This window comes from Acomys minous (assembly GCF_964271855.1).
Source record: "Acomys minous genome assembly, chromosome: 10".
NCBI classification, from domain to species: domain Eukaryota; kingdom Metazoa; phylum Chordata; class Mammalia; order Rodentia; family Muridae; genus Acomys; species Acomys minous.
Genome location: NC_140491.1, coordinates 68,599,427 through 68,625,946, shown reverse-complemented (window position 1 = coordinate 68,625,946; position 26,520 = coordinate 68,599,427). Strand labels below are relative to the sequence as shown.

The 26,520-nt window shown below is 49.2% G+C and overlaps 1 protein-coding gene across 1 annotated transcript; it reads right to left on the bottom strand.

The window, feature by feature from the left end:
- Positions 1-293: 293 nt before the first annotated feature.
- TOR1B (torsin family 1 member B) lies at positions 294-7,301 on the bottom strand. Its single transcript, XM_084799982.1, has 5 exons — positions 7,014-7,301; positions 6,266-6,531; positions 3,280-3,455; positions 2,740-2,867; positions 294-2,508 (listed from the first exon to the last, which is right to left on the bottom strand). Exons 1-5 carry the CDS (start codon positions 7,210-7,212, stop codon positions 2,267-2,269), a joined length of 1,011 nt encoding a protein of 336 aa, XP_084656108.1. The 5' UTR covers positions 7,213-7,301; the 3' UTR covers positions 294-2,266.
- Positions 7,302-26,520: the final 19,219 nt, after the last annotated feature.

Genomic DNA, 26,520 nt, shown 5'->3' with positions numbered 1-26,520 from the left:
TCATGAGCTAGGATGAGGAAGCTATGGCCAGGTACATAGGTCACCATTAGGATGTTGTGTAGCAGGAAAGCCTGGCCCTGGCAGCTCCCTGCCCAGCTAAGGAAGGGGCCCAACCACATGTGTGTGCACGTGTGCCACACCAAAGACTGCCCGACAAAGCTACACAGCACCTGACGCGACTTCATCCTATGTTTGTGGGTAACAGCCTTTAAAGCACACAGTGGCTTTTATGGGGTGCGGACAGCCTCTGCGTCCAGGTGTTACACGACCACACAGCTGAGGGAAAACCTAGGAAAGTCTCACACTGGCTTTATTACTTTGCATCCCACTCGGTTCATGCCTTCTCACAGGCAGGTTGGGAGGCTGGGGTAGGCAGCGCAGGCCTTTCAAAGTTACAGATCAGTAACAGCAGTCCAAAGGTGGCCAGCACGTGTCCACCTATTACATCATTGTAAACAGAAAAGCTTGTTTCTTCCTGACCAGGCGCCCAACAGATTATAAATGGTAACTTGGCTCCAATCCAAGAATATGGCATGAAACTCGACCTCACCTTGACAGGGCTTTGTTTGCTTTCTGCTTTGAGACAGGGTCTCTATAACGTACCTGACTTTAAACTCACCTTCCTAAGGGTTAGACGCACAGGCATGTGCATCACTAGGCCGGTGTCCACTTTTGTGGCCTAGGCTGGCCTCAAACATGAGACAGTCCTCTCTCAGCTACTGGGACTGAAGGGGTGCACCACCATATCTGGCTTAGCTTGGCATTTTAAAAAGACTAAATGTGATTCTCTATAAGGCATTTCCATTTTATAAAATGAGCCATTCTACATTCTGTAAAAATGCGGGACAGTGTTGTGTCTGCAGCTGCACGGCACCTACAGGACAGAACAGCTGATGAGGCTGGAACTACAGGCTCATTTCCTGCAGCCAGAGCAGCCCAGCCCAGTACAGCCATGGAAGGCACCACCCTGAGATCACACCCAGGACCCACCACAAACTGTGAGGACTTTGTGGGGTCTAAAATGTACCCATTTAGTAAATGGGTATCTTTTTATTTTTCATTTAGTACCTCTTTTTCCCCCCTTCCTTTTGAAAGTTTCATGTAGCTCAGGCTGTCCTCAAACTCAAAAGATAGTTGAGGAACCCTGAATCCTGACTTTGCTGCTGAGATCCTGGGTACTGTGCCCCACAATAAACACCTGAGAATAAGCATTATTCTATTTTATGTCCTTCCTAGGTGTGTGTGAGACAGGGTTTCTCTGTAGCCCTGGCTGTCCTGGAACTCACAGAGGTCCACCTGCCACTGCCTCCTAATTGCTGGGATTAAAGGCGTGCACCACTACACCTGGTACTTTCTAGTTTTAAAATGCATGGTATCTTATATTTATTACCTAAAGTTTAGAAGTAAAAACACGTTTTAAATATAGGCATGTCCTTAAAAAACAAAAACAAAAAACCCCCAGCATCTCCAGTGTGCCGCAGGCTCATCCCTTCCGATGGGTTTGGCCAGGTCAGCCCTGGCCTGAAACTTACTCCTTATGCAATGCTATCAGTTCTGCATAGCTGAGCTTGACCTTCAGAGCAAGTGTAACAGGCAAACGGTAACCAAATACCTCCTTCAAAGATGACAGCCCATTCTGATGTGGCCGGGGTAAATCTAACAGCTAAGGAGACAAGGCTCAAGGCAGGCTGCAACCCACACACAGTGGGAAATGGGAGAAAATTCCACAGCCAGGGCTGTGAGCAGCAGCGAGGCTCTGGGTGTCCCAGTGTGCAACAGTGGCCTGAGGGGGTGCTGCCACTGCTCCCGCTGACCATTCAGCCACTGTCAAGCCCACATGCTCCTTCCAACAGTGAGCATCTGTCAACGCCATCAGCTTCTGAAAACTGTGAGTACCAGCTCAGAGTAAAAGAAGATGAGGAAAAAAAAAAAAAAAGATGGGTGCTCCTGGCAGGAAAAATCTGGCTCCCCGAGGCTGCAGCAGATTGCTGTAGCCCCATTAGTGGCAAGCATCTGAGGCATGGGAGCCTTTGGCCACACAGGACCTTTGGCCTCCTGAGTTCAGATGTTTCTAGGCACTTGATTCACAGGAACAGTGTGAGGGTTCTAGAAGCTCACCATCAGATGCCACCTGACAGCATCTCCAGAGTCCACAGGTGCAAATGAGCAAAAAGCCCCAAGGGCGTCTTCAAAGTGCTTCCACAAGGCAAGGCCCTGGTGGGCCTGGGAGGCTTCATGAGCCTTCCCACCCCATTAGGGGAAGAGCTCAGTAGAAACTTAGCCGTGACTGCACGGTCTTGCAGCCCTTGTCTGAATAGATCCTCTCATCCTTGGGGAAAAAGGTCATTTCATCTGCCACACTGGTGACGATGTCTTCATCCACAGCAGCCCCGCGGGCCCTCATCTCTGCCCGCACACACATTTTCACGTGTCTGTACTCCAAGGGCAGGAAGGGGATGAAGTAGTCGATGAGATTTCTGTCTATCAGCCCACTGTGCCACAGGCCACCTGCAGAACAAGACAAAGCAGGTCTCCTGTCACTGCCACCTGGCCACATCCCATATCAGAGCCTGGCCCACAGTCCATCCTTCACGTCTTTGCCCTTGCAGAGATGCTGGCAAGGGCCACGCCCCCCCTCACAACCCCCTAACAAAGCTCCCTATGGCAGCAAAGCCCCAGGCCAGGGCGACGCCGAGGCGGCTAAGAATCGGCTTGTTCCCCGCTCCACGGAGTACTTACTGTGCTTGTTGTTGAAGACGCCCACGGACAGCACAGGCTCCAGGTCTTTCAGCTGGATCTCCTCCCTCTTCCTTCCTGCCCGCCAGAAGGCCAGGGCCGTCTTAGTTATGAGGTCCCCTCCTGCGTTGCTGAGTTGGCCAGAGATGCAGAGACCAATATCACACGTGCGCTTATCCCCATCTCCTCGCCAGATACACCCGCCCAAGGCTTTATTCCCTCCTTTTCGGTGCTAGGACTGACTGGGGTCCTGTGCATGCTAAGCATGTGCCACCATAGCGCTATGCGGCACCCTGGCTCCCAGGTGTGTTACACTTCTAGTGTCCCTAAGCTTTACACCAGGACTGTTTGCAGCGCGCTACTAGAGAAGGACAAAAGGCCCATCTGCCTGAAAGGAGTTTGAGGGCTGTGTTTAGAACTCAGGCAGGCTGGCAGGAGCACCAAGTGAGCCTACGGCTTGGCCCAGGTGGCCGTCCTGTCCCAGATGGCCAAGAGAACCTCACTCTAGCACTTGTTGGTCCCCGGGAAGCCTCCTTGGCTGACCTGAGGAAGATGAAGATGGCTCTGCGGTAGGAAATCCCGTCCACCTGCTCATAGTAGTCTAGGAAGGGCTTGATGGCGTCAATGATGCCAGGGTGCAACTTATCCATCTCGTCAAAGATGAAGACGGAGCTGCCGCAGGCGCTCACGTTGCCTCGGATCCACTTCTGGAGCTGGTCCTAGACCAACCGAAAAGAGGCCCAGTCAGAGGAGGTTCCAAAGGATGGAGGGGCAGAGGTCCCGGGGTCCCCACACAGCAGGCAGACACCTTTCCAAATTTCCAAACCTTACCACGCATGAAAGTGCTCTAACCTGAGCCTGGCCACCTGAGCTCTATCCCTAGGACCCAAATGGCTAAGGGCGAGAACCGACTTCCGAAAGCCACCTGCTGACCTCCACATACATGCCCACTGCATGCCCCCCAGCATGCATCTGTAAGCTCAGCTCTCCTGCGGCAAAACGGGCAGCAGAGAACTGGCCGGAAGCTAGCGGATCAGCTCACACACAGCATATAGTCCCGCCTCAAACAAAGCAGGAGGAAGGAACCCTGAGCCTCTTCTGTCAGGGTATGTGATGGATGCCAACTGGATTCAGATCTGCGTAACACAGGGGACCAAGGCTGCGGACGCAGTGAGTAAAGGCGCTGGGCTGGCTGGTGTGAAAGGCCCCGAGCTACAGCCCTAGCCCCCCTGCTTTATTGAAACACCGCCCCCACCAAGCAATACCTCTCGTCCTCTGTGAACCCACTGCAGGCACTGTATTTCCAGAGCTCTATAACATTTGGAAATGTGAACATCACTTCGTAGTAGGGACTGTAGCTTGGTGGCACAGCGCTTCCTTCCCAGGAGCAAGCCTGGGTTTCTATTTTTTACTTTTATTTATTTTGGTTTTTCAAGACAGGGTTTCTCTATGTAGCCTTGGCTGTCCTGGACTCACTCTGTAGACCAGGCTGGCCTCAAAGTCACACCGATCCGCCTGCTGAGTGCTGGGATTAAAAATGTGCACCCCCACCACCTGGCAAGCCTGGGTTTCTATCGACAGCACCTTAAAATAAAACAATCCTGCCCTTTGGTACCCCTCCCTGCCTTACAGCAAAGACAACAGGTTCAATTTCATTTCCTTCTTCGCTTGGGTTTCAGTTTGCTATCTCCTCCTCAAGAAGATAGTAAAAGGACTAGTGCCGACAAACAGGACATTAGTCATTTAAGTCAGAATCAGCCTATGAAATGTGCAGAGATCTCACAAGGAGAAACAGTCTGGAGGTTTGGGTCTGTGAGACCTGAAGGCCAGGAGGAAGCAAGGGAATCAAAGCCATTAGGAGGAAGTCCTGTTCTATACCCTGTAAAACCCAGGGGCAAATCCCAGGCTGCAGCACAGGTGGAGAGAGTGGGCAAACTATTTAAGGCTGCCCTGCCTATCACCCTTTGTCCTGCTAGGACTGCACATCATTTTACGGGTGCCTAAGACATAGGCTAGGAGAGAGACGGCAGGCAGTGAGTACAGGCTGTAAGGAACAAGTCTCCTGGCCTCTCTTGCCCGGATTTCCTCATGCCACCCACTCTTCTCCCTCCCTCTATTTCCAGGAATTGAACCTATGGCCTCCCACACACTAGGGGGCGCTCCATCTTTTAATGTTCATAGCATCCCCTACCTCATTGTATTTTGGAATAGCTTTTTTGTTTTTTTGTTTTTCGAGACTAGGTCTCTCTGAGTAGCCTTGGCTGTCCTGGACTCACTCTGTAGACCAGGCTGGCCTCAAACTCACAGCAGCCCACCAGCCTCTGCCTCCCAAGTGCTGGGATTAAAGGCGTGCGCCACCACGCCCGGCTGGAATAGCAGTTTTTTAAAAAAGAGATGGCTGGACCACGGTGAGGCACAGCTATCACCCCAGCACTAGGAAGGCGAAAGTAGGAGGATCAGAAGTGCAAGTCCAGCCTCTGCTACATAGAGAGTTTGATGCCAACCTGGGCTATAAGAGACCCTGTCTAAGACACCTCTCCCAGCACACACACACACACACACACACACACACACACACATCATAAGATGGACAAAGTGGTGGGTGCCTGTTAATTGTGGGAAAGATTAAGCTTTTTCTCAGGTGGAAGCAGTCTTGGCGGGCTTTACCCTTGGGGCACACCATGAATACCTTGTGAGAGACTGTTTGGAGCCTTCCTGGGCTTGGAATTCAGGAAGCCTACCTAGGAACCCCACCGTGGCTATTGTTTTCCTAATTGACCCTCGAAGGGAGAAGGGACCGCCCTTTACATATGACTGGGAAGGTGGGGGAGAAAAGAACAAGAGGTAGAAGGAGAAAAGGAGACGCGGAGAGAGAGGAAGGGACTGGACCAGCTCGTGGGACCGAGACACCTAAGGACCCGTCCTGCCGAAGGATTCCAGGAGGTTTATTCTTCTATCCCTTTAACCTTTTTTTCCTTCTTGTGTGTGTTAGTTGGGTTGTATAATAAAGTTTAATTGTTAATAAACTGAGCCAACAGTTAATCTCAGCTCTCAGAAAGCTGGGGCACTAGGATCCCTAACACCATGGCCAAGCCTGGGCTACACAATGAAACCTTCACTCAAAGAGTATGAATAAGGTGCTGGAGAGATGGCTCAGGGGTTAAAGGCACTGACTGCTCCTCCAGAAGTCCTGAGTTCAATCCCCAGCAACCACATGGTGGCTCACACCCAACTATAAAGTGATCCGATGGTCTCTTCTGGCCTGCAGGTATACATGCAGGCAGAGCACTGTATACATAATAATAAATAAATCTTTTTTTTTTAAAGTATGAATAAATAGAGGCCAGGCAAGGAGGCCCACACCTTTAAATCCCAGCACTTGAGAGGCAGAGGCAGGCATTTCTCAGTGAGTTCCAGGCCTGCCAGAACTATAGTAAAATAGCAGAAAGAAAGAAGCAAAGCAGCTGTTTCAAGGCAGAGAAGCAGAGGCCGGAGCTACTGAGCCGGTGGCCCAGGCATGTCATCTTGCCTGGTACAGTTTTATCTTCTGCTCATGAGGAAAGTGCAGAGTAGAGACGAACAGGTGGACAAAGTTACTCTTCAGGCCTTTTGGATGAAGGTTTTCAGCCACAATCTGGCTGACAAAGTTCTTGCCCGTGCCAGCCCAGCCATGCAAGGACAGAGTCAGTGCTTTCTTGGGATTTTTGTTGTTTCTGAAGCCAGTCAGTGCCTTGAGAATCACTTCGTTGGCGAGGTGCTGTCCAAACAGCTTTTCTTCCAAGTCCAGCTTGAGGGCTGCGGTGGCCAGCCCCGGAACAGAGAGAAAAACACACGTTAAAAGGGCACCTGAAACCAGCCAGAGGGAGGCACAGCTTAGCAACCGATCCAGCCCGAACCTTATGGATCTAGAGACAGACCCTTAGTTGGCAGTTCTCCTTAGCGCCTCAATGTCAAACAAGGAAGCAACGCGGATTCATTCATCGAGGAAATAGCCATCTTGCGGCTGAGCTCCGGGCGTGCTTTCCCGCCACCCCCGCTGGCTCCGGGGGGGAAAAACAAAACCAACCAACCAAACAAACAAACACAAACCCTGCAAGAGCCAAAGGCGGGCTTTCTGGACGGAGCTGCAAGCCTGACACCCAGTGAGGGGGGCGCACAAGCCGGCCCCGCGGCGTTCAAGTCCTCCGGGCGGTCATCTCCGCCCGCGAAGGTGTGGCGAGGTCCGGGCAGAGTCCGTCTCCCGCGGCGCCCTCCCGCCCGCCCCGACCGGCACGTACCCGACGCGTTGAGGGGCCGCTCCTCGTGGCAGCACTCGGTGAAGCGGCAGTAGAAGTCGGTGTAGGACAGGTAGCCGGTGAGCGCCGACACGGCCCCGATGGCGATGCCCACGCTCACGGGCTCAAACGCCGCCGCCATGCGGGCGGCCAGCAGCACCCACAGGGCCGTGGAGCCCCCGAACGCCCAGATTCGTCTCATCGCCGGCCAAGGAGCCCGGTGCTGCTACCGCGGCGCTCGGATTCGGTCCGAGCGCTGCTGCAGACCCTACTTCCGGTTCGGAGCGTCACTTCCGCCTGCCCCAAAAGCGACCATGTTTAAAGGGGCGGGGAGGGCTTTTGGCGCCATCCTTGAGAGTGGTAGCAAACCCGCTTCGAAGAGATGTCACTTCTGTGTTTAAGAGGTCGTGTTTGTTGGTTGTTTGGTTTTCTCTTCTCTTTTTCCAAACACACACACACACACACACACAAAGAGAGAGAGAGAGAGAGAGAGAGAGAGAGAGAGAGAGAGAGAGAGAGAGAGAGAGGGAGAGAGAGAGAGAGAGATATGGATCCCTAGATAGTCACAAGATCAGTGACCGGAGGAGGACCTGGGTTAAATTCCCAGAACCCACATCCCTAATCTGTAACTCAGTTCCAAAGGCTCCGAAGCCCTCTCCTGGCCCCTGTGAGCACTGCATACACACGGTACACAGACATACATGCCTGCAAAACAATCATATGCACACATAAAAATAAAAAGTCAGACTGGGTTCCCAGCATCCACATGTGGTGGCTTATAACTCTGTACTTGCAGGCATCCTCTTCTGGCCTTTGTGGGGACCTCCATATAAAGGTGCATACACATAAACTCAGGCACACACATAAAATAATAAATAAATACGTGATAATTGTTATGATTAATGATTAAAGGCAGTAAGATATAAGAGAAGGTAAGGTAATAAGGTAGTATGGTTTAATAAGGTGCCAGGCACAGCAAATATTATGTTGTAGAGGAGTTTATTAAATGAGCATGGGGGGAAGAAGGAAAGGGGGAAGGGCTACCCCAGAGAGAGAGAGAGAGAGAGAGAGAGAGAGAGAGAGAGAGAGAGAGGAAGTAGAAAGAAAGAGGGAGAGAAGGTAGTGTTGGCTCAGTTTATTAACAATTAAACTTTATTATACAACCCAACTAGCATATACAAGAAGAAAAAAAAAGGTTAAAGGGACAGAAGATTAAAACCTCCTGGAATCCGTTCGGCAGGACGGGTCCTTAGGTGTCTCAGTCCCACGAGCTGGTCCGGTCCTTTCCTCTCTCTCCGCGCCTTCTCCTTCTCTCCTTCTACCTCTTGTTTTTCTCTCCCCCACCTTCCCAGTCATATGCAAAGGGCGGTCCCTTCTCCCTTCGAGGGTCAATTAGGAAAACAATAGCCACGGTGGGGTTCCTAGGTAGGCTTCCTGAATTCCAAGCCCAGGAAGGCTCCAAACAGTCTCTCACAAGGTATTCATGGTGTGCCCCAAGGGTAAAGCCCGCCAAGACTGCTTCCACCTGAGACAAAGCTTAATCTTTCCTACAAGGTAGGGGAAGGATCTATCCTTTTATATGGCCCTGGGCAGGGCCATGCACCCTTGGCAGGTAAGCAAGGACATCACAAGTAGTCGGACTGAAGCAGAATTGCTAACAATAATAATAACAATAACAATACTGTGTGTTTGTGGTGAAAGAGAGTCAGTCTCCGGTGTTGGGATAACCCACCCACACACACTTATTGTATCCCCTGGCTATAAAGGCAGGCATGTCCCTGTATTCTCAATTGTCAATTACTGTCCCAGCAGGATGTATAAGTGTTTGTTGCTTTCTCACCTGCCCAAAAGGAAAAGGCAAGCTGCTGCCCTGTGGGAGATCGCTCAGCTCTCCTCCCATATGCTAATAGCGTGGCATGTGAGCAATAAAGTGCTGGTGGCTGAAGCTGCGACAGAGAAAAGAGAGGCACAAAGATGGAAGGGACACTGGGTGGCAGGAAAGTCCATTGAGTTTGGTGAGCTAGCCCATTGAGGGACTGCCCCAGCAAAAAGGGCCAGCAACCTTATCTGTGCAGATGTCCCCGTGTATTTATTATTACACCACAGGTGGGACCCCTAAAAGCCCCACAATACTGGGGATCTGAGAATATCTTACACCGTGGAGAGTATTGAGAAGTGAGGGTAGAAGACAAGGGAAAGACTAGCAAGTGACTTGTGTTCTGGAGCAGAGCTGGGCGCCACAGGCTTTTACTGGGAGCAACATAGCCAGCTCAGAGATCATTTCCCAAGGACAGGGACTGTCACAGTGCTCCATGCATACTTGGCCCAGTCTTTGCCAAACTTGGTTGAGTTCCTTGGGCAGCCCAATCTGCACTGAATATCTCCTGAACCCTGGCTGTGTGTGAGACCCAGCACTGTATTCGGCTCACAGCAGGGGACAGGACCGGTGTGGTTCCTGACCTTAGGACAGACCCACTGACCACAACCGTTCTTATTTCTAGGGTTTTCCAGCAAAAGCTAGTGGCAGTCACCTGTCCCGGTGTGCTAATTAAAGAGGCAATTAATGGTGAAAAGCAGAGAGAAGAGTTCCGATTAATGTGTCACATTGGGAAGAGGAGCAGCTAAGGATGTCCAGTGACCGCAAGTCCGTCTTCTGGACACTGAGGAAGAGTTGGGACAAGAGGCACACATAGGTCAGCAGTCCTGGTCAAAGGGTGGCCTGGTTGATAATTATCTCACAGGAGTCCATATTGTTTGAAGGGACACGTCAGTTCTCAGGAGATTGTTCCAGAACAGCCCTCACAGGATGATGTGTTGGCTCGCCCATGCTAGAGTTGGTGTAGGTCCCTTGTCATAAGCATGTTGGTTGATCAGTCCTGTCCCAGGAATCTGAGCTGACTGAAGGGTTAGGATGGTGGCTGGAGCCCAGTTTGGCAATCTGAAATATGACACTAAAAAGCTGACCAAGCGTGGTGGCGCACGCCTTTAACCCCAGCACTCAGGAGGCAGAGGCAGGTGGATCTATGAATTCGAGGCCACCCTACTCTTCAAAGTGAATTCTAGGACAGCCAGAGAAACCCTGTCTAAAAACCAACCAACCGCTGGATGCAGTGGTGCACACCTTTAACCCCAGCACTCGGGAGGCAAAGGCAGGCGGGTCTCTGTGAGTTCAAGGCCAGCCTCGTCTACAAAGTGAGTCCAGGGCAGCCAGTGTGACACAGAGAAAACTTGTCTCAGAAAAAACCAAAAACAAACCAAAACTGTTGGGGTGATCTTTCTGTGCACTGTGTAAGGACTATCTTTGTAGCCGGGCATGGTGGCGCATGCCTTTAATCCCAGCACTTGGGAGGCAGAGGCAGGCAGATCGCTGTGAGTTCGAGGCCAGGCTGGTCTACAAAGTGAATCCAGGACAGCCAAGGCTACACAGAGAAACCCTGTCTCGAAAAACAAAAACAAAAAGACTGTCTTTGTATTATTCAGCAGAGAGCTGAGCGCAGGCTGGATTTTGGTACTGTTAAGCATCACTTATCTCAATGTTTTGTAAACATACACTTCCCCCACCTTCTGATTGGTTTACTAAAGACTAAACAGCCAATAACAAAGGCAGACAAAGGAGGCAGAACTTCCCAGCAGAGCTAGGGACACTGGAAAAGAATCAGAGGCAGAAAGATTTCTCTAGCCAGACACAGGGGGGGGGGTTGGGGGGGGTTGGGGGGGGATGAAAGAGACTGAGTAGTAAAAAGGCACACGGTTGAGCATAGATGAATGTAAACGGGTTACTTTAAGAGCTAGTTAAGGCTGGGCGTCGTGGCGCACGCCTTTAATCCCAGCACCCAAGAGGCAGAGGCAGGCAGATCGCTGTGAGTTTGAGGCCAGCCTGGTCTACAAAGCAAGTCTAGGACAGTCAAGGCTACACAGAGAAACCCTGTCTCGAGCCTGCCCCCCCCCAAAAAAAAGAGCTAGTTAAGGAACAAGCTAAAGCTAAGGCCAAACATTAAAAATTAATAACAAGTTTCTGTGTCATTATTCAGGAGCTGGCATGCCCCCACCAAAAAAAGAGTTCTGTTTAACCAAAATAAACAAACAAAACAGGGTAGCTACCTGTAATCTTAACAATTGAGAAACAGAGGCCTGAAGATTGGGAGTTAATGGCCATCCTTGGCTAACAGTGAACTGGCGGCCACTGTCCTAACACCAACACACATACACACACACACACACACACACACACACACACGAACACACACACAAAGGAAGGAGACAAAAAGACAAGCGACACAATGAAGAATTGCCAGGCTTCCCCATGCTCTTACCTTGTGGGCTTGCCTCCAAGCAAGGAGACAGTGCCGGTCACATTGTGATTACGCTGGGCCTGTAGGGAGCTAGCAGGGGTCAAGTCCATAACAGGGAGGGACTGACTGAAACGCCAAAATGAGCTAATTGCGCAAGACAAACTTATAGTATATAAGTGCAGGTTTGTTGGGAGCAGCTCTTGGCCATCATGGGTGGGGGTGGGGGCGGGAGCGGGAGGAGGAAGCGGAGAGATGCAGAAAAAGAGAGCGCGCGCGAGAGAGAGAGGAGAGCAAGAGAAGAGAGAGGGCAACCGAAATGTTTGGATTGTATAGTGAAGGCAGAGGGGAAGCCCCGCCCCTGAGCTGGAAAGTTTAGGGTAGAGGGCAGGCTATGCCAGCCGTGCCCTGCAGCAGGTAGGGACCAAGGGATGCTGAGAGAACCCGGGAGGAGGCCAGGTCTGCTTTGATATAGTCTGAAACCCAACAGGGACCAGTTCTATGGCTGAAACAATGTCCTAGAGGGAGCAGCCGGTGGCTTGCTGCTCACAAGCAATAGCAGGCAGAGACAGGGACTTGAGAGTGGCCTGGGGGTGGAGCCAGGACTAGGCAGGTACATAGCAATACTAGGCAATGCATAGTCCTGGCTGGTCTCCAGCTAGCTGTGTAGACCAGGCTGGTTTTGGGACTTGAACTCAGAGATCTGAGATCCACCTGCCTCTACCTCCCCAGATTATAGGCATGCACCACCGCACCGTGTGCAGCCACACGGTTATGTGTTCAGATGAGGTGACAAATGTGTCCACCAGCTGTAATCCTTTCACAAGTCTGGAGCGCCAGTTCAGCACACACCTGTTTGAAAGAGAAGCTTCGCTAACCCTCAGTGTTGCCACAGTTTCTGGAAGGATTTTGAGTGACATTCCGGAGCCAAGAAAGCGTCATCGCTGGTACTTATGACACAAAGCACACAGGGTGAAATAGAATCCCAGAGCCTTTGTCCCCTACCCTGGTCCCTCTTTTCCTATCTGAGTGGCTCTGGACATATGATGTCACCATCCTGTGCCTTGGTTTCCCTATCTGTAGAGTGGGGGCGGGGTGCTGAGATACCAATGGTTGATGCATGCAAAGCACTTGCCAGCCATGCAGGGTTTGGTTTTGGTTTTGTTTATTTGTTTTGTTGAGACAGGGTTTCTGTGTGTAACCTTGATTGTCCTGGACTCACTTTGTAGACCAGGTTGGCCTCGAACTCACAGTGATCTGCCTGCCTCTGCTTCCCAAGTGCTGGGATTAAAGGTGTATGCTACCACGCCTGGGCTGTTGTCTAAGCTGGTTGTCTACAGCTCTGAGACAGGAGACTTCTCAAAGACACATAAGAGTGACCCATACTAGCCGGGCGTGGTGGCGCATGCCTTTAATCCCAGCACTCGGGAGGCAGAGGCGGGTGGATCACTGTGAGTTCGAGGCCAGCCTGGTCGACAAAGTGAGTCCAGGACAGCCAAGGCTACAGAGAGACCCTGTCTCGAAAAACCAAAAAAAAAAAAAAAAAAAAGAGTGACCCATACTGAGGATCCTGGTTCCAGAAACTCAACCTCTTTCCATTTTCCAGTGGCTTCTGGCTCCACAGAAAGAGGAACTATCACATGGGCACTTTCTTCATAGACATACCATGTGAACTGAATAGAAAGTGAGAGCGTGAGATACAGTCTGAGGATGAATGCGGTGGCTCCAGCCTTTGCCTCCAGGCAGGTAGGACAGGCTATCTGTGTGAGCTCAAGGATGCCCTAGTGTACACAGTGAGGCCCAGGCTAAATAGAGGTATGTGGTGAAACTATCTCAGGGGAAGAAAAGGCATTTACAGCAGAGAGATGGCTCAACAATTAAAGGAGAATGCTGCGTTTGCCGAGGACCCATTTGGGTTCCAGCACCTGCTAGAATCAGATCGTCAGGGTCTATTCCTGGAAGCCCAATTGAGAGTCAGAGTCCAGAGTTGATGCAAAAGCAAAGGACTTTTATTGAGCCGATGCACTGGTGTCCACCAGGCTCCAAGGAGATGGAAGACTCCATTCTGCAAGAGTCAGGAATTAGGGCTGGAGAGATGGCTCAGTGGTTAAGAGCCCTGTCTGCTCTTTCAAAGGTCCTGAGTTCAATTCCCAGCAACCACATGGTAGCTCACAACCACCTATACTAAGATCTGGTGCCCTCTACTGGTGTGCAAGCTAACATGCAGGCAGAACACTGTATAACTAATAAATACACCTTTTTTTTTTTTTTTTTTTGGTTTTTCGAGACAAGGTTTCTCTGTGTAGCCTTGGCTGTCCTGGACTAACTTTGTAGACCAGGCTGGCCTTGAACTCACAGCAATCTGCCTGCCTCTGCCTCCCGAGTGCTGGGATTAAAGGCATGCGCCACCACCCACCACCCAGCCATAAATAAATCTTTAAAAAATAAATAAATAAATAAAATAAAGTTCCAGACGTTAGACATGGAGCTACAGGACATGGTGCTTGCCCTGTTGGGTTTCAGTTTTAAAATATTTAAAAAAAAAAAAAGAGTCAAGAATTAATATACCATATACTGAAGGGAACTTAGTGACAATGGTTAATTAACAAGTGATAGGCTAACACTAGGTGACCTTTTAGGTGAATGGAGGAGTAGATGCAAGGGCAGGGTTGAGATGGCGGCCAGTGGAGAATTTTTAACTTCTTCTTCTCAGTTCACTGTTACTTTGTTTGCCCTCGTTATCAGGCTCTTGTTGACAGATTTGTGCCTTCTTGGTAGATGCCGAGTAGCCGAGGCGTCCCAGCTCTCTGAGTAGCCACTTGGTTCCTTTTATGCAAGATGCTTGGTCTTTGGCTACAATTAGAAGGTTACTTACATATTGTAGGAGAGTTACCTGGGCATTGTCGATCTGATAGGTCTGGAGATCCTGATGGAGGGCTTCATCAAAGATAGGCGGGGAGTTTTTAAACCCCTAGGGCAGCCGGGTCCATATGAGTTGTCCAGTGAGTCCCTGCTCAGGGTCCTTCCATTCAAAGGCAAAGATCTCCTGGCTCTGTGGTGCCAGAGGCAGGCAAAAGAAAGCATCTTTTAAGTCCAGAACAGTGTACCAGGTTCTGTCAGGTGGCAGCACACTCAGGAGAGTGTATGCGTTAGGCACCATAGGATGAACGTCCAGTACCCTGTGATTCACTTCCCGCAAGTCTTGGACCAGCTCATAGTCTGTTGTTCCTGGGTTTTTTTTGCTGGCAATAAAGGGGTGTTCCAGGAAGACTGGCATCTTTTTAGGATACCCAATTTTATCAGTCTACTGATGTGGGGTGTAATTCCCTCTTTGGCCCCTTTAGACATCGGGTCTTGTCTAACAGCAACTGGCTGGGTGGTGGTTTTTATTTTATTTTATTTTATTTTTATTTTTATTTTTGGGGTTTTTTTTGTTTTTTGTTTGTTTGTTTGTTTGTTTGTTTTTTTCAAGACAAGGTCTCTCTATGTAGCCTTGGCTGTCCTGAACTCACTTTGTAGACCAGGCTGGCCTCGAACTCACAGCGATCCGCCTGCCTCTGCCTCTCGAGTGCTGGGATTACAGGCGTGCGCCACCACGCCTGGCTGGGTGGTGGTTTTTAGTTCCACCACCATGAGGGGTTGTTGGGTGGACTCTCCCGTTCCTGCTGTTTGGGCCCAGGCTTGGGGAAAGGTGTGAGTCCAACAGTCCATTCTTGGCTGTCCTGGCCAGGGGATTCAAAGAGTTTGTATTCATCATGTAATCTGAGAGCTAGCACATGGATTGGATTACCAGCAGGTCCTTGGATTTGGGGTCACTCTGGAAGGAAATGGATTTGCACCTCCATCTTGGTGAGGAGATCCCTTCCCAGTAGCGGGTAGGGGCAATCTGGAATTACCATAAATGAGTGGGATACCCATCCCTTCCAAGGTCCACTGTTCTTCGAGTAGTCCATGAGTATTGTTTGGTTCCAGTGGCTCCCTGGACCCAAGACTTTTTGTTTGACTTTTACCTTCTGCTGTCAGAAGGATTGAATGTTGGGCCCCAGTGTCTACCAGGAAGGAGACAGGTTTTCCCTCCACAGTGAGAGTTACCCTGGGTTTGGGGAGGGGCTCCAAACCCTGTCCTCCCTAATCGCTATCTTCTTCCAGGGCTAACACCTTGGCCTTGGAATATGGGTGGGGCTTCTCACTTGGAGAGAGCCAACCCCCAAGCTGTCCCTTCCTTTTGGGGTATTCTTTGGCCCAATGACCCTCTTCCCTTGCAGTAGGCACATTGGTCTCTCTGTAATTGGGGCTGAGACTTTTCATCCCCCTGTCTTTGTTCACTTTTGTCTTTAACCACTGCCGCCAGGACGCGTTGCAGATTTGTATCTTGTCTCCTTTCTCTTCTGTTCTCATGTTCCCCTCTTTCTCTGTCTTTCCTTTCTTCCTTTTCTTCCTCTGTCTCCCTATTATTGTACACACTTTTCCCACTACCTGGACAATGTCCTTAAAGCTTTTGTCCTGGATGCCTTCTAATCTCTGTAGCTTCCTCTTGATGTCCTTACTAGCCTGCTCCTCATATGCTATCGTGACTCTAGCTTTGTTCTCTTCTTCACTTGGGTCATAAGGAGCGAACTGTCTAAATGCTTCCATTAAGCTTTCTAAATAGGCTGCGGGAGACTCGTCTTTTCCCTGATGCACCTCTCTTACCTTAGACAGATTGGTGCGCCATCTCATGGCACCTTTGAGACCTGCCAACAAAGCCTGGCGATAGACTTTTAGATGCTCCCTACCTGCGCTCGTGTTAGGGTTCCATTCAGGGTGGCACAGGGGAAGACCCTCATCAATGTCAGATTGGAGTTGGGTAGGCTGCCCATTGGCTCCTGGGACATTCTTTTGGGCCTCTAACAGGATTCTTTCTCACTCCTCAGCGGTCAACAGGATCTGTAGGAGCTGTTGACAATTGTCCCAAGTAAGATGGTGGGTAAAGAGATAGATTCAAAAAGCTTAGTTAAGCCAGTTGGATTCTCAGAGAATGGGAGGTGCTGGGCTTTCCAGTTATACAGGTCCACAGGTGAGGAAGGCCAGTACTGGAGGAATTGGTGGCCACCCTCATCAGGGAGGCCCACCGCTCTCATCAGCAGAGTAATAAAATTGGGTTCAGAAGGAACCCGTTTACTTTGGGTCCCAATGGCTGGTCCACCAGTGGAGATGAGTTGGTGGGGAGGGGTCACGTATAGGGACAGATTCAGTAGATGTTGAATCCTGGGATTGGGGGGAAAAGGGGAGCAGGAGGTGCACAGGGTAAGGATGGAGGAGGAGGAAGGGGACTAAGGAGAGGGGGTAACAGGCTGCTGGGGGGGGAGAAGAGGGGGATGATTGGCCCGCAGGATACAGGGGAGGGTGATCTAGATGAAGCAGGTCATTCGTGGCAGGGTCTTCTTGGATGACAAGCAGTGGCCGTCTCTGGCTAAGAGGAGGTTCCGGTGCTACAGACACTGGAGATTCCTGTAAGGCAATAATCTGGAGAACAGAGTTAGGCAAGAAGGGATGGACCCAAGTTGGGGTGGTCCATAATGAGCTCCTTCCAATCAGTGATGTAAGGAACTTGGTCAGGACGTCCTGATGAGTTCAGTCGAAAAACAAACTTTTTTACTGCCATAGTGGTAAGGGAGAGCGGAAGTCCCTGTGGCTGGCCAGCCGACCCCAAATGTGAGCCATTCTGAAGAGCAAAAAGTAGTCACTCTGCCTTTTTTGACTAACAAAGATAGGTTGTGAGCCCTAGTCTGTACATCAGTCCAGCGGTCAATTAGGACAGTCAAAGGAGAAGTCTCAGCCTGCCCCATGGCGGGCAGTTCGTCAACAGTCAGTCCAACAGAAACAATAAGAGACGGATAGACAAAACCACACACGAGCCAACGCCCCTGCCACAGACGTGGCAGAAAACAGGTAAAAACGACACAAGCCGAAATCCCTGCCACTGACGTGGTAGAAAACAGACAGGCAGGGAAAACCACACACAAGCCACACCCCTTCTCCCGGCGCGGCCCAGCCCATACCGGCGAGCAGAGTTTTGTACCCTCTTGGGCAAGAGCAAAGCGCTCGCCCATAGCTTGTAGAGGGGCTATTTCACCCTGCTCCTGGAACTGGAGCATCCTCTGAGTTCACCCAGGCGGGGACACTGTTCCCTGGCAGGTGCAGCTCATGTTGGGGACCCCGACTTTTGCGAGGACACCGAGGGCAACACGGTTGCCTCCACGATCTGGATGGAGACACATGAGCTGTCTCCTTAACCCAGGCAACGCGATTCCCCGTAGGTTGCTTCCTCAACCCAGACCAATCGTTCGCAAACCAGATTCAGAGTAAAAGAGAAAGCGACAGAACAACACAGACACAGACAAGAGACCAGACAAGCCGCGGCGGTACCTGTTCTTTCTTACTCCTCGACCGGAGTTTGGTCCCCAAGGGGCTTCAAATCTCGATGGGACCTCCAAATGCTAAACTCAGATCATCAGCGTCTATTCTTGGAAGCCCAATTGAGAGGCAGAGTCCAGAGTCTGTGCAAAAGCAAAGGAATTTTATTGAGCTGACACGCTGGGGTCCATGGAGCTCCGAGACGATGGAGGACCCCGTTCTGCAACAGTTGGGCATTAATATAACATATACAGAAGGAGAACTTAGCGACAATGGTTAGTTAACAAGTGATAGGCTAACACTAGGTGACCTTTTAGGTGAATGGGGGTCTGAGGTAGTAAATTCTAAGTAGGGTGAGACAGGGGCAGTAAATTCCGGGGGCAGGGTTGAGATGGAGGCTAGTGGAGAATTGTTAACTTGTTCTTCTCAGTTCACTGTTACTTTGTTTGCCCTCGTTATCGGCCTGCAATTCTTTTTTTATTTTTTCTTTTTTTCTAAAAATTATTTATTTATTACATACACAGTGTTCTGCCTGCATATACACCTGCAGGCCAGAAGAGGGCACCAGATCTCATGATAGAGGGTTGTTGGCCACCATGTGGTTGCTGGGAATTGAACTCAGGACCCCTGGAGGAGCAGATAGTGCTCTTAACCTCTGAGCCATCTCTCCAGCCCCTTGGCCTGCAATTCTTAACTTGCTTTGCTCAGCTAACAACGCTATTGTTGTGATGGCAGAGCCAAGCCACCTGGAATCTCACACTGCTTAGCTAACAATGTTACTGTTATGATGGCTGAGCTCAGGGCTCCTGGAATCTTACACACCCATGCCAGGCATCTCACAGCCCCCTCTAGCTCCAGCTCCAGGAGATTCAGTGCCTCTGACCACCCACTGAGGGTCCTGCACTCGTGTATGCATACTCCCCACCCGTGTAACTAGAAGAAGAAACATAAAAATACGTCCCATGCCAGGCGTGGTGGCGCACGCCTTTAATCCCAGCACTCAGGAGGCAGAGGCAAGAGGATCACTGTGAGTTCGAGGCCAGCCTGGTCTACAAAGTGAGTCCAGGGCAGCCAGGGCTACACAGAGAAACCCTGTCTCCAGAAGCCAAAAAGAAAAAAGAAAAGAAAGATACATTCCAAAAGATTCTAACCATTTGACTACTACTATGAATAAATTTAAAAGTTATAATGTGTAAGCCGGGCGTGGTGGCGCACGCCTTTAATCCCAGCACTCGGGAGGCAGAGGCAGGTGGATCGCTGTGAGTTCAAGGCCATCCTGGACTACAAAGTGAGTCCAGGACAGTCAAGGGTACACAGAGAAACCCTGTCTCGAAAAACCAAAAAAAAAAAAAAAAAGTTATGATGTGTTACTGATATTTGTGGATACTTGTATGCTAAAAATTAACTCCAAAAATACATTTAAACACTGACAACTCTGTGGTCACCAGAAAAAAAGCACATACCCAATTTTAGAGTGTGGTGGCTTGAGCCTGTAGTCCTATCATCCATTTAAGAGGCTGAGGTAGGAGGATGGCCATAAGTTCGAGGAAAGCCTGAACTACATGTAAGTGCCAGAACATCCGGGATTACAGCTATTCATTTGTCTCTTTTGTGACGGGGTCTCCCTAAGCAGCCCTGGCTGGCCTGGAACTCACACTGTAGACCAAGCTGGTGTGGAGCTCACAGAGATCTGCCTGCCTCTGCCCCCCCAAATGCTGGAATTAAAGCTGTACACCAGCATGCAGAGATCTGAGTACAGGTAGGACTTTAGTATTGTTATTTCTATTTTTCTTTTTTTTAAAGGATTTGTTTATTTTGTGTTATGTGAGTACTGTATCTGCATGTGCTCCTGCATGCCAGAAGAAGGTATTAGATCACATTATAGACGGTTGTGAGCTACCAAGTGGTTGATGGGAATTGAACTCAGGACCTCTGGAAGAACAAACAGTGTTCCTAACCTCTCAGCCATCTCTCCAGTCCCTCATGGCGTTATTATTTTTATGAAGCATCACCTGCTTCTGATTGGTTTAGTAAAGAGATGAGCAGCCAATAGCAAAGCAGGAGAGGAAGGTGGGGCTTCTGGGCAGGAATAGAAAGTCTGGGAACAAGTCAGTCAAGGGGGAATTCTCTAATCAGACTTGGAGGAAGAGACAGGTGTGGGTGCTGAGAAGAGAAGCCGTGATGAACCACGTGGCAGAGTGTCAAATAGTGTAAATGGGTTAGTTTAAGTTATACGAGCTAGTTGAGAACAGGCCTAAGATAAGACCAAGCGTCCACAATAATAAAGAATCTCTGTGTCATTACTTGTGGCTCATGGGTGGAGACAGTCAGGAGACACAGCCTGGTCTATGTATCCAGTTCCAGGGCTACATAGTGAGACCCTGTCTCAACAAACAAACAAGCTCACGAGGCAAGAGGCAAGATGGTTTAGTGGGTAAAGGCGCTCGGCACCAAGACACAAGACTTGATTTTCGCCCCCATAGACAGGGCTTTTCTGCATAGCTTTGGTTGTCTGTCCTGGACTCACTTTGTAGACCAGGCTGGCCTCGAACTCACAGCGATCCACCTGCCTCTGCCTCCCGAGTGCTGGGATTAAAGGCGTGCACCACCACCGCCCAGCTTGCAAACACCTGAATTTAACCACGGGGCTCCACATGGCGGAAGGAAAAGGCCAATGTCCTTGTGTCCACCATGCAGGCTCCCTTTGATGCACACAAAGAAGTGGGTAAATCTAATAAAAACAAAATTCTCCACAGCCCATAAAGGTTTAGGGTCTAAGAATGTACTTCAGGGGGGTTGGAGAGTTGGCTCAGTGGTTAAGAGCACTGTCTGCTCTTCCAAAGGTCCTGGGTTCAATTCCCAGCAACCACATGGCAGCTCACAACTGTCTGTAACCCCAAGATCTGACACCTTCACACAAATGCACATAAATTAAAATTAAATAAAAATATATTTTAAAAAGAATGTACTTCAGTTGGCAGAGTGCTTTCCTAGCATCCAGTCGGCTCTGGATTCCATCCCTCCAGTACCCACATAAAACTGGACATGGTGACACATGTCCATAATCCCAGTACTTTGGAGGTGGAGACCAGAGAATCATTCTTGACTACACAGGGAGCTGGAGGCCAGTGGATCAGAAATCTGGGCTTGGGGTGGAACTCCGTAGTAGCATGTTTGCCTGGAAAAACCAATCCATGTCTGTTTGGCTCTGTAGCCCAGGCTGGCCCTGACTATAATTCTCCGGCTTCTTCTTCCCAAGTAGCTGGGATGATAGGCCTGCACTTCGTGTGTTTGTGTGTACCAACATGTGTGTGCAAGCGTGTAGAGGCCAGAAGTCAGCCCTGTGTGGCGTTCTTCAGGAGCCACTGGTCTTCTTTTGTTTCCATGTGTGTATGGCATACATTTGTGTTCACTCATGTGAGCATGTGCATACGGAAGCCAGAGATGAGCATCACATGACTTCCTTAATCTCTCTCCCCAGTCTCTGTGGGATCCACCTGTCTCCACCTTCTCAAGACTAGGGTTACATGGGCTACCATGCTACGGTTTTAGACAGGGTCTCCCTGTGTGGCCATAGATCACCCCAGAGACACAGAGATCCCCTTGTTTCAGTCTCCCAGTGCTGGGATTAAAGGCCTATGCTGTCGCCACCCGGCAGTGCTCTGCTTTTTATGTGGATGCTAAAGATTGGATTCATGTTGTCCTGCTTGCTCACTATGCCCTGTAACTACTGCTTCCTCTCCCCAGCCTCCCCACCCCCAACCCCAGGCACCATTTTAAGACAGTGTGTTTAGTTCCCATGAGTTTCCGGAGCCATTGGTGAATGGCCAGCTGCTTTTTCTTCTTCTTCTTCTTCTTCTTCTTCTTCTTCTTCTTCTTCTTCTTCTTCTTCAGATTTATTTATTTATTATTATGTATACAGTGCTCTGTCTTCATGCACACCTACAGGCCAGAAGAGGGCACCAGATCACAGTATAGATGGTCATGAGCCACCATGTGGTTGCTGGGAATTGAACTCAGGACTTCTGAAAGAGCAGCCAGTGCTCTTAACCTGTGAGCCATCTCTCCAGCCCCAGGACAGCTTCTTTCTCATCTTCCTTGACCCATTCGATTTCCTGTTCACCTTTGCACTTTGGACTTCGGCTCATCTTGAAGCACCTCCTACAGTGTTTCTGCTGTTACTCCAACAACACTCTGAGGGGCCTCTGAGGTCCCTCATAAATTAAAAGGGAACAACAACAACAACAACAACAACAACAACAACAACAACAACAACAACAACAACAACAACAACAACAACAACAACAACGGCCTTGAGGGAGACTCTGTTGGGGACAGGACTTTACGTTTGCTTTGGACACGCGCTAAGATTTTTCAGGACCAGAGACAGCGCTCCCTGGTCCTCACCTGTTTGCTCGGGGAGATGGGGGATGTGAGAAAACCGGGAAGACCCGTGTTCTTCTAACGAACGACCACTAGAGGGGGCCAGAGAGCTGCAGGTCCGCACTCAACTTGCCCTCTCTCGCCTTGTTATTTCCAAAACCCCCCCGCGCCCCCCCCCCCCGGGATGGACTGGGTGTGGGTGTGGGCATATAAACAACGATTTAGCAGCAGGGGAGCGGGGGGGGGGGGAGTCAAGGCCCAGATTACTGTTGTTTGTGCAAGAGACCGACGTGTGCGTGGACATCCAAGCCATGTTGTCCTTGATGGAGTTGGCTCTCTCCTTCAGTCTTTAGATGTGTGATGGTTTGAATGAGATGCCCATCTGCCCCTGCCCAACCCCCTCGCCTACCCCCACCCCACACCCCACCCCACCCCACCCCACCCCACCCCACCCCCGCACACACACATAGCCACATAGTCTCAGATGTTAGAACGCATGGTCCCCGTTTGGTAGCCCTGTCTGGGTGGGTTTCGGAGATGCAGCTTGCCTGGAGAAAGTGTGTCACCGGGAGCAGGCTTTGAGATTTCAAGAGCTAGTAGACCCTTCCAGTACGTTTTCAGCTTTCAGCTCTAGTTACCTGGTTCAGTGCTGTCCTGGCCATTGTAGACCTTGACCCTCCGTAATTAAAAGGCCAAATAAAACCTTCTTCATGTAGGTTGCATTGTTTTATCTCAGCAATAGAGAAGTGATTAAGCCGCAGGGACTCTGGGAAGTCAAACAAATCATTAGGCTTGCATGGCAAATGTTTTTACCCACTGAGCCATCTTTCTGGCCTCCAGATCTAATGTTTAAATTTTCATTATTCACTTTATGTGTTTTTGCTTGCATACATGTCTCTCTCTGGTGCTTTCAGAGGCCAGAAGAGGGCACAGAAACCCCTGGAACTGGAGTTGCAGATGGTTGTGAACTGCCCTGTGGGAGAAGGGACTGGAACTCGTGTCCTCTGGAAAAGCGCCCAGTGCTCTTAGCCACTGAACCATCTCTGTAGCCCACTTTAAAAATTTGTTAAAATGCATCTATTTTTATTTATTTTTCAGACTAAAGAAAATGCCAGCTGCTGGGCAGTGGTGGTGCACGCCTTTAATCCTAGCACTTGGGAGGCAGAGGCAGGCAGATCTCTGTGAGTTCGAGGCCAGCCTCGTCTACAGAGCGATTTCCAGGACAGTCAGGGCTACACAGAGATACCCTGTCCTGGACTCGCTTTGGAGACCAGATTGGCCTTGAAATCACAGCGATTCACCTGCCTCTGCCTCCTGAGTGCTGGGATTAAAGGCATGTGCCACCACACTTGGCGTTTGAGTTTCTCTCTTAACCCAGCTATCACATAAATGTAGAGGAATTTTAATTCAGAACATGGCTTCTCTGGCAAGAGATCACATCCAAAGACATTCTGTGTGATCTGGCTGGAATACCAACACAACTTTATTGGGAGGTAGAGGCAGGCGGATCACTGTGAGTTTGAGGCCAGCCTGGTCTACAAAGTGAGTCCAGGACAGCCAGGACTACACAGAGAAACCCTGTCTCAAAAAAACAAAAAAAACAAACAACCTCAAAGCCAAAAATAAAAACATGACTTTAATCCAGGAGACAGAAGCAAGCAGATCTGAGTTCAAGCCCAGTCTGGTATAGAGCAAGTTTCAGGTAAAGAAAAGCTTAGGTCCCAGCATGGTGATACATGCCTTTATCCCAAAAAATGAAGATAAAGATAGTTTGTTGATGGAAGCACTCATGTTTGAAAGTGATATATGTGTGTGTGTGCATGCGTGTGTGTATGTGTGTGCACATATGTGTGCGTGTGTGTATGTGTGTGTGTGTAACTGAGGGGCAGAAAAAGTGACAATCAGAGAAAATTTGACAAAATAGGATACGCCCAACTGTCATGAGAGGAAAGAGGAAAGGGAAGCAACTTAAATGGCAATGCAAAGAGAGAGAGAGAGGGGAAGCAGTATTACTGGAAACCTTTTATAGACAAAGGTTGAAGGTAGACATAGGTGAGGGCAGAAGGAGCCAGAAGATCAGAAAAGATTGCTGGAGTTAGTTTGAGGCCAAGCAGAGCAATTCAGAAGCTGAGAGAAAAGCCAGATTGAAAAATTCAGCTGGGAGAAGAGTTTGAGCTGAACCAGGCAGCCCAGAGCTTAGAAAGAACAAGAAAGGGTAAGTTTGTTAAGCAGTAAGTGTCAGAGGCTTAAAACATTCCCGAGGCCTGGTTTAGATTGTACGGAGGCTAGAAGCTTCCAGGACTAGGCGTAGGTTAGCAGACAGAGGCAGTAAGCCTGTAGACGGCAATGGAAACAGGCAAATAAAAGTTCCTTATACACACAAATTATTGAGGTTTTATTATGTCATTTTAACAAGCTTCACAGCACAAGAACTGAGCAGTTCTTAACCCTCTAAACTAATCTGGCTTCCTCCCAGCATACATCTCAGAGATACTTGCACTTTGTACTGTAATTCCGAGATCACTCAGTGTAATACCAAGATCACCCAGATCGTGAGACTCCCAAAAAAAGACCACCAGGACTCGATACTGATGTAACATACACAGGGTGCTGTATTACCGGCTCGAGCTCAAGTCACAATCCTTCCTGATGGAGCAGGATAGGAGAGTGACCCCAAGCTTCATGGGCAGTGGGTTTATAAAGGGAAGTGGGGGTTGTGGGTCACAGGAATGTCCAGACTTAGGCAGGCTGGGTGGAGGCTGGATCTTCCGGGAAGTTGTAGGTCGTATGAACGTTGATCTTTAGTCAGGTTGGGTGGAGGCTGGATATTCAGGGAAGTTGTAGGTCACAGGAATGTTGATCCTCAGGCAGGTTGGGTGGAGGCTGAGTTTGGAGGGTAAGTCTCTTTATCTTAGAGGAAAATTGGGAGCTAATTGTATGTAATCGCTCCGGTGGAGTTTCTGGAGACTGCTGGCAGGTGTCATTCCCAGAACGCAGGGAGAAGGGTCCCCTAGTGGACAAGTTCTCATACAGACCATCATTAATTGCAGAATAGACATTACATATAGACTATGGCATTAATTTTGCCCTTCATTACCTTTCTTACTCCAGCTCCTCTCCTGATCCCATGTTGACTTCTCCCGTGGCTGAATCCCCTCTCTCCTCCTTTAACTCTTCCTCCCCTGGCTGACAGGAAATCCACCCCTAGTTTCTCCCCTGCTCAGTGACTGGCTGAAGTTGCTTTATTGGCATATCAGGGGGCATCTGGGGAGCAGAGTTTATACAACATTGACACAGGAGATTCTCAGAAAAAGGATTGCAACCAGAAAGAGGGAATACAGAAATCATCATTTGAACCACACAATATCCTTAAGCCTACGTCTCCCTCTTTTAATCTAAAAAAGGTTCTTTCTCTTACAATAACAAACTATATATAATAATAACAGTTATGAAAATTATTATGTAAGAGTTACATTTGTATATTTGGCACCCTTGGATAAGGTATTCTACTAACAATTTCTATCATTCTAAACAACTTAACTGTGAGACTATAATCATCTAGTCTTCCACCCCATCAGAAATACATATTACCTAAATATGTAGGAAGTATAAGTAAACAGCTTCCAAAAGTATAGAATAACAGAGATATTTTGCTGCATGGAGAGTCCCTGAAAATTTCTCCCTAATGTTTGAGCATGATCTTCAGCCTTCTGGCTCGGAATGTCTGAGAGACTTTTCTGTGAAGCAGGAACTATAAAGGACTTGCCTACCATGTCCTTGCAAAGCTCAGCATTCGATTTCCTGCATCCATCCAGTTTGTCCTGTTTGGTCAGTAGTTGACACAAGGACATATTCTTATCCAGTAGCTTGCTTGCCACACATGAAGCCTTTGATTCTCTTTGGAGTAAAATGGGTGAGCTGCCAGGAGCAGACTTGACTCATTGTCAAAAGAGTCTTAAATTAATAAAATATCTTGCTGGGTGCGGTGTTTTTTTCCAGACAGGATTTCTCTGTGTAGTCTTGGCATGATAAGTCCTGAGGATTTTGTGGCCAAAGATTTATTGGCCATGAACAGTTGAAGTCCTAGCTGGAGACATTTTCACGTCTCAGTCAGTTTCAGAGTTGTTCCCATGTGGACGTATCAGCAAATTATGTTACCTGTCCTGTTTGGTTTTCTTGATTTCTTTTCTTCTGTCCACAGGCAAGATCTTCAGGGGGTGTCCCCCTCTCAAATCTGATTTCCATCTGTTTGGATGGGATCCATAGCTTTTTGTTTCCTGTTGAGACAAGAGAATATTCTCCTCCCCAGTGCAATGTATTTCCTGTCTCCGTTTTGGAATTAGCGTCTTTACATGCTGATCTAATTCAGCAGTCCTTTCTAAAGTTCAGTGTAACTTAGCAGGTGGGCTACTTGTCTCATTTAATAATTTTGAAATCAATAA

Bases quoted from the DNA above. Each gene is read 5' to 3' on its own strand.
- TOR1B (XM_084799982.1), bottom strand. From the start codon at position 7,212: ATGAGACGAATCTGGGCGTTCGGGGGCTCCACGGCCCTGTGGGTGCTG. The intron at 6,532-7,013 runs GTACGTGCCGGT...TGGCCACCGCAG, and splicing joins GCGGCCCCTCAACGCGTCGG to CCCTCAAGCTGGACTTGGAA. The intron at 2,868-3,279 runs GTCAGCCAAGGA...TGGCCAACTCAG, and splicing joins GCCATCTTCATCTTCCTCAG to CAACGCAGGAGGGGACCTCA.